Source organism: Mastigoproctus giganteus, chromosome 10, assembly GCF_048544385.1.
Source record: "Mastigoproctus giganteus isolate SK-2022 chromosome 10, ASM4854438v1, whole genome shotgun sequence".
In the NCBI taxonomy this organism is placed as follows: Eukaryota; Metazoa; Arthropoda; class Arachnida; order Uropygi; family Thelyphonidae; genus Mastigoproctus; species Mastigoproctus giganteus.
Window position 1 is genome coordinate 7,631,237 of NC_143584.1, and position 8,657 is coordinate 7,639,893.

General features: G+C 34.0%; 1 protein-coding gene across 1 annotated transcript in view; it reads right to left on the minus strand.

Annotated features, from left to right (window-relative positions):
• Window positions 1-8,657, minus strand: part of LOC150078665 (VPS9 domain-containing protein 1-like) — a 209,649-nt gene that overhangs the window by 175,742 nt on the left and 25,250 nt on the right. The window contains exon 3 of the mRNA XM_090382807.1: window positions 1,748-1,820. Coding sequence (XP_090238933.1) covers window positions 1,748-1,820 — 73 coding nt within the window. The remainder of the gene's footprint in view (window positions 1-1,747; window positions 1,821-8,657) is intronic.

Here is an 8,657-nt window from a genome sequence, read left to right on the forward strand (position 1 = left end):
CCCACTTGGCGCTGTTTTAAACAACAGCAAGTGGAGGATAAACACCCAAGACTAATGGATTAATCATAAAACGGTTTTCATAATCTATTGAAACATTTGGACACACTGTGTTTTGCTTGAATCCATCCCGAATTGGTGGCATAAACCAATATAATATTCTTTAAGTAGTTCAAAATGAAACTATTTAAAAAAAACTATATTTCTTTCGCTCGAATAATCCAGCGCCAAGAGAGAGAGAAAAGTGTGTTTTCTCAATAAGTGAGATTTGTTTTTTCAGTGAGTGACACGATACACTAAACCTACATGTCAGGTGCATTGATATACCATGTATAATGCAAGTATGCCACTGTTGAATCTGAAAGAGCAGGACTAAAATATTTACAAACAGTACAAATATTTAAAATATTTACAAAATACTAAACTATTTACAAATATACAAACTATATCAGGTCCCTTCATCAGCTAACATTACAACAGATCGAATGATGCTGGGCGTGGTCATGTATTAGACAGTGAACTACGTGCACAAGGTCGGTGAATGTTATGGAGGCAATAATGGCTGGAATAAGTAACGTAATTGCCCCACCCTCTTCTCCCATTGGCTCAAATAAATATCACTAAAAGGAAAACTTTTTTAATGTATAGAGATAAAAGAATCACTAAATAAATCAAACCAACTTGGAATGCAAATCAGAGGCAGCTGTTCTGTGATGCAATGGAAGAGCTGTAGAGGAGTGTGAGCTTGGCAATTGTGATGCAGGACAGAGTTGGAAGCAAAAACAGCAAAGAAGAAGAGAGTGGGGGGTGATTCAAAAGCTTCAACTGTTGCTTAAGGTACTGGTCAAAATGATCAACAGAAATGTGATCATTTGTAATCCAATACTTGTATAAAACAGTCAGATTTCAAAAAATTCAGATTGTGAAGTGCCAGATTTTACACTCTAGTTTACTGTACATTATAATTAAAAGCACATTCAGAGAATATAAGTAAAAGCACTAAAAAAATAATTGTAATAATAAATAAAAATAAATAAAACTGTAGCAAGAACTTCTGACTGATTCAGTCTTTGTTAGCCTGGTGAAATATGGAATTATAATCTTTGATACTGGCTGTTTTTCTTATCACTTGTGGATCCTATCACCATTTTGATTTATTATTTTGTCTAATATTTTCTTTTGTAAATTTTAAAGTATCCATTCTTGTTTAAAATAATTTTTATCTTGTTAAACACTTGTCTAAGTCACATGCTTTTAATTGTATGTTAATTTACCCGCATTTAATGGTTCAAGCTATAATTTATAGTCTTTGAAATTAAGTTAACTTCCTACAAATTTTACTGTTTCACTATGACCACACCTTGGAAAAAAATTATGGTTTATTTACATAAATAAACATCCCAAGATATTAAAAGGAGGGGTTATTTATGTAAATAAACCATAATTTTTTTCCAACATCCATCACCTAATGTTTAAAAAAAATACAGATATCATTAAAATATCTATGTCAAGTTTGAAATTGCAGTCATGAGTATATTCATTGAAAAACTATTTAAAAAAATTAATACTTTTATTTAACTGATGATATATTAAGGAGTTCTTATGTGCTGTGATGTAATGACTAGATAGTAGATACAGCTTAGCTTAAGAGTGAGGTGAGTGCTGAAAATTAAGCTAAGCTATATCTATGATCTACTTTTATATAATTATATAAAATTACAATTATTTGGTAATTTCACTATGACCACACCTTTCTGATAAACTTTATCTAGCAGATAGCCACTCAAAGACTGGATACTCTCTAGGTACTTTGTATATGCAGCCTGTTAAGAAAAAGTATATACACATATATATATATATATATGATCAAATTAATCCAAAAATTAAATAGAGAAATAAAAATTATATATTAAAATAAATAATATAAATAATAGGAAAAGCTAACATCAGTGGCAGCTAACGTCATTTCGAATGCTAAACAAATCCATGCAATGATGGAATGATACTAAGATCAAACTGCTGATGCAATATATTTGTACAGCGGTGGTCCTTATGCAGCGAAAAATAATAAAACAGAAAGCCTAGTACTCGAATGGCAAAACCACATCACTGACAAAACAATAGTTGAATTGAAAATATATAGAGACAAATTACGCTATAGATGGCGGTATGAACGCAGCGTTAGCACATCGTCACGCTACCCCCATTTAAATATGATCAAATTAATCCAAAAATTAAATAGAGAAATAAAAATTATATATTAAAATAAATAAGAAAAATAATAGGAAAAGCTAATGTCAGTGGCAGCAGAAAAGCACAATCCACTACATATTGTGTATAATAAGCTAAATTAAAATAAAATATTGCCAGTAGCATGGCAAACCAGTAGAGTGAAAATGAACTGAACCAAATAAAATAACAATAACAGAAAAATATGGGGAAGGGGAGTTAAAGAAGAAAAGGGTAGTGTTGAAGCAATGTTCCTAAAATAATTTAGAAATTAAGCCAATTAAGAGAAATTTAGCAGCGCCCCCTCGATGGCACCCATTTCCGAATTATGCGAAATCTCACTAAGGTGGACACACACACACACACACACACACACACACACACACACACACAAATTATATACGCATTCAGTGATCACTGAATTGTGACCACCTACCTAATACAGTGTTGGGCCACCGTTTGCATGGATAGCAGCTACTATTTGCCTAGGAACTAACTCCACTAGATGTGTGTAGACATTAATAGGATCTGCAGCCACGCTGCCTTCAAGACTTTCCACAGTGTCGGAAGGAATACATGGCTTGCATGTCCTTATGCCTTGCTTCCCATTCTAAAACAAACCACAAATGTTTAATTGGATTAAGATCAGGTGAATTTGGAGGCCAATCAAGATGGGTGACATCTTCACTGTGTTCTTCGAACTACTCGTGTACAGTGCACGCCTGATGACATGGCACATTATCATCTTGGAAGATTCTGTTTCTGTCCAGAAAAAAATGCAATATGGCAGGGTGCACATGGTCTCCATAGAGCTAACAGTAGACCTTACCAGTGAAACATTGGTCCATACACACCAGAGGTCCAAGTTCTTGCCAGCAAAACATGCCTCATATTAAACAATCACTGCCACCTGACTGGATAATGGGCACCATGCATGGTGGATTTATGGACTCGTGTTGCTTGTGCCACACACAAAGGTGTCCACACTTGTTTCCAGTCTCCAGTGTCCAACCAACATGTTGTTGACACCAGCATTTGCCATCGATGATCAGTGAGGAGGAGAGGGGTGTCTCTTGGAATGTCTGCAGTGAAATCCTGAATGCCTGAGTGTGCAGTGCATCACTATTTGGTATATTGTTCTTGTATTCTGCATAATGTATTATGATGTTAACTGTAACAGTGACGTGCCATTGAGCTTGTACAATGTGACGCATGGACTCCCATGCACTTTTAAAACTACATGTTACCTTCACTATGTCCCATAACTGCTACTTTATCACTTTGACTTGCACAACCAGATGCAAATTACCACTGCTCTAGTGTATGAAGCTGTTTGGTTTCCTATACTGCACACTATTGGAATATTCCATTATAGATGGGCTGTTCAATGTTCGATTCAGTAAGAGAGAGAGAGAGAGAGAGAGAGAGAGAGAGAGAGAGAGAGAGAGAGAGAGAGAGAGAGAGAGAGAGAGAGAGTGTGTGTCTGTGTGTGTGTGTAAAAAATGATAAAGATGCAATGAAAATACTGAAAGTCTTAGTAAACAGAAATGAGAAATTAAAATATATATAAGACTGGGTTATGGAATCTGGATTACAGTAAACGTAGAAAAAACTGGCAATCATAATGAAAAATAGACAAAAAAGCAATTATCAGTGTAATTTACTATAATTATGCTTATATTAATTGCATTTTATTTCAGGTAATGGTGAAGGTAAAGAAAGCCCACGTGAGAAGCATGCAAAAGTTTGATAAATTTACCGGTAAAAGAACTTGGCCATAATGGCATTTGTATTTTTGCTCGCTCAGTAAACATAGTGGGTGTTATCGGTCAGGAGTAGAAATTGAATCCCATGGGAGATTGAAACCCTCCCGAAGTGGAGGTGGTAACCTGACAGTTTTTTTTTTTATTTTTTTTTATTATTATTATTTAGAATCACTGGTGGACTAGTGGATAAATTGTTTATTAAGGAAAAAAAAGGCAAAGGAAGCCCACACGAGAAATATGGCAAACTTCAAAAAAGTTTACCAGTGAAACTACGTTATGAACATTTTTTACAACACCAGAACTTCCAATATGACTCTGTTCGTGATTCAATTAGTTAATTCAATTAGTGATTCTAAAGAAAAAAAGGTCACGTTACCCCCCCCCCACTTCAGGAGGGTTTCAAGCTCACATGGGATTCAACTTCTACTCCAGACCGATAACACCCACCGTCTGTGTACTGAGCAAGCAACAATACAAATGCCGCTACGGCAAAGTACTTTTACAGGTAAATTTCATCGAACTTTTGCATGCTTCTAGTGTGGGCTTTCTTTACCTTAGCCCAGGTAATTTTTTTTTTTTTTTTTTTTTTTTAGCAGACAGGTTCTCTCAATTCTTCCATGGTTATTACACCTGATTACAACTCCCCTACAAAATACACAAATACACTGATAATTACCTTTTTGTCTATATATATATATATATATATATATATATATATATATATATATATATATATATATATATTATGTGAGGTAAAAGTTAGGTAAAAGTAATAAAAATAAATAAATATGGCTATGTAGCTATCATTAGAGGCAGCAAATGCACATCCTCCACATGATGCCTAATTATATCTGATAATTAAAATAAATATGATATTTAAATAAAATCATCAGCCAGTAGTACGGCAATAATGCAGAGCGAAATAAAACGCAAAATAATATAAATAAACAAACAGGGAAGGGAAAGTAGAGATAATAGGACAAAAAGGTAGTCGATAATCCCCTATATAATTTAGTCAATTAAGTCATTAAACCCAATTAATAAAAAACGATATAAATTTAAATAATGCCAATTATAAATAATTTAGCGGTACCGCCCTTGAAGGTACCAGTTCCAAAAGACGTGAAATATCACCAAAAAAGGGTTAAAGAAACTACCAAAAAACTAAAATATCAAAATAATAGACTGACCATCATGCCCCATATCGACAGAGGACCACGAGGCCAATAATGGTCATGGAATCGCTGCATTTCAATCGTCATACAAATCATCGCAAAGGCAGAAATATCGAAGAACCAAACCACCCCTCCATTCTCCGATAGATCAACCAATGCAGAGGATTTGCATGGCGGTGGTCCTAATGCAGCGAAAAATAATCTATAGAACAGACAGCACTCTTGATCAGAGCCACACCACTGACATAATGCAAGCTTAACCAGCTTATATAATAGAGAGGAAAAGAATAGATGGCGGCACAGGTGCTGCTTATTTAGCATATCAACCCACTACTACCACTAATTTATATTATGTGAGGTAAAAGTTAGGTAAAAGTAATAAAAATAAATAAATATGGCTATGTAGCTATCATTAGAGGCAGCAAATGCACATCCTCCACATGATGCCTAATTATATCTGATAATTAAAATAAATATGATATTTAAATAAAATCATCAGCCAGTAGTACGGCAATAATGCAGAGCGAAATAAAACGCAAAATAATATAAATAAACAAACAGGGAAGGGAAAGTAGAGATAATAGGACAAAAAGGTAGTCGATAATCCCCTATATAATTTAGTCAATTAAGTCATTAAACCCAATTAATAAAAAACGATATAAATTTAAATAATGCCAATTATAAATAATTTAGCGGTACCGCCCTTGAAGGTACCAGTTCCAAAAGATGTGAAATATCACCAAAAAAGGGTTAAAGAAACTACCAAAAAACTAAAATATCAAAATAATAGACTGACCATCATGCCCCATATCGACAGAGGACCACGAGGCCAATAATGGTCATGGAATCGCTGCATTTCAATCGTCATACAAATCATCGCAAAGGCAGAAATATCGAAGAACCAAACCACCCCTCCATTCTCCGATAGATCAACCAATGCAGAGGATTTGCATGGCGGTGGTCCTAATGCAGCGAAAAATAATCTATAGAACAGACAGCACTCTTGATCAGAGCCACACCACTGACATAATGCAAGCTTAACCAGCTTATATAATAGAGAGGAAAAGAATAGATGGCGGCACAGGTGCTGCTTATTTAGCATATCAACCCACTACTACCACTAATTTATATTATGTGAGGTAAAAGTTAGGTAAAAGTAATAAAAATAAATAAATATGGCTATGTAGCTATCATTATCATTAGAGGCAGCAAATGCACATCCTCCACATGATGCCTAATTATATCTGATAATTAAAATAAATATGATATTTAAATAAAATCATCAGCCAGTAGTACGGCAATAATGCAGAGCGAAATAAAACGCAAAATAATATAAATAAACAAACAGGGAAGGGAAAGTAGAGATAATAGGACAAAAAGGTAGTCGATAATCCCCTATATAATTTAGTCAATTAAGTCATTAAACCCAATTAATAAAAAACGATATAAATTTAAATAATGCCAATTATAAATAATTTAGCGGTACCGCCCTTGAAGGTACCAGTTCCAAAAGACGTGAAATATCACCAAAAAAGGGTTAAAGAAACTACCAAAAAACTAAAATATCAAAATAATAGACTGACCATCATGCCCCATATCGACAGAGGACCACGAGGCCAATAATGGTCATGGAATCGCTGCATTTCAATCGTCATACAAATCATCGCAAAGGCAGAAATATCGAAGAACCAAACCACCCCTCCATTCTCCGATAGATCAACCAATGCAGAGGATTTGCATGGCGGTGGTCCTAATGCAGCGAAAAATAATCTATAGAACAGACAGCACTCTTGATCAGAGCCACACCACTGACATAATGCAAGCTTAACCAGCTTATATAATAGAGAGGAATGTCTATTATTTTGATATTTTAGTTTTTTGGTAGTTTCTTTAACCCTTTTTTGGTGATATTTCACGTCTTTTGGAACTGGTACCTTCAAGGGCGGTACCGCTAAATTATTTATAATTGGCATTATTTAAATTTATATCGTTTTTTATTAATTGGGTTTAATGACTTAATTGACTAAATTATATAGGGGATTATCGACTACCTTTTTGTCCTATTATCTCTACTTTCCCTTCCCTGTTTGTTTATTTATATTATTTTGCGTTTTATTTCGTTCTGCATTATTGCCGTACTACTGGCTGATGATTTTATTTAAATATCATATTTATTTTAATTATCAGATATAATTAGGCATCATGTGGAGGATGTGCATTTGCTGCCTCTAATGATAGCTACATAGCCATATTTATTTATTTTTATTACTTTTACCTAACTTTTACCTCACATAATATAAATTAGTGGTAGTAGTGGGTTGATATGCTAAATAAGCAGCACCTGTGCCGCCATCTATTCTTTTCCTCTCTATTATATAAGCTGGTTAAGCTTGCATTATGTCAGTGGTGTGGCTCTGATCAAGAGTGCTGTCTGTTCTATAGATTATTTTTCGCTGCATTAGGACCACCGCCATGCAAATCCTCTGCATTGGTTGATCTATCGGAGAATGGAGGGGTGGTTTGGTTCTTCGATATTTCTGCCTTTGCGATGATTTGTATGACGATTGAAATGCAGCGATTCCATGACCATTATTGGCCTCGTGGTCCTCTGTCGATATGGGGCATGATGGTCAGTCTATTATTTTGATATTTTAGTTTTTTGGTAGTTTCTTTAACCCTTTTTTGGTGATATTTCACGTCTTTTGGAACTGGTACCTTCAAGGGCGGTACCGCTAAATTATTTATAATTGGCATTATTTAAATTTATATCGTTTTTTATTAATTGGGTTTAATGACTTAATTGACTAAATTATATAGGGGATTATCGACTACCTTTTTGTCCTATTATCTCTACTTTCCCTTCCCTGTTTGTTTATTTATATTATTTTGCGTTTTCGCTCTGCATTATTGCCGTACTACTGGCTGATGATTTTATTTAAATATCATATTTATTTTAATTATCAGATATATATATATATATATATATATATATATATAACTGATATTAATGATTTTAAATATAAATCAAAATTAATGAGAGTAGCATGGCAAAACTGTTGAGTGAAAAATAATAAATTAAACATAATAATTAATCAACAGGGAGGGAGAAGGAAAGGTAAGAATAAATTTGTAGTAGAAAATCTCCAAATAAATTTAGAAAATCCAATTCAAAATAATAAATCAATTTTAAAATTTAAAGCCAATTACATAATAATTTAGCGGCACCCTCCTCATAAGGTGCCAGTTCCAAATTACGTGAAATATCACAAATAGAGACTAAACTAACTACAATAAAATAAAACCAAAATAACAAAAAGACTGACATGCCCCACATCAGCGGAGGACCACAAGGCCCTCCATTGACGTGGGAGAATAATAAGGAATAATAAGAATAAGGAAGTAATAAAAAATAATAAGAATTAATAAGAATAACTTAGTGCTGTTTGTCCTGTGATTTCCATGCCTTTTTTGAAGGGCCAGCTGCCGAAAT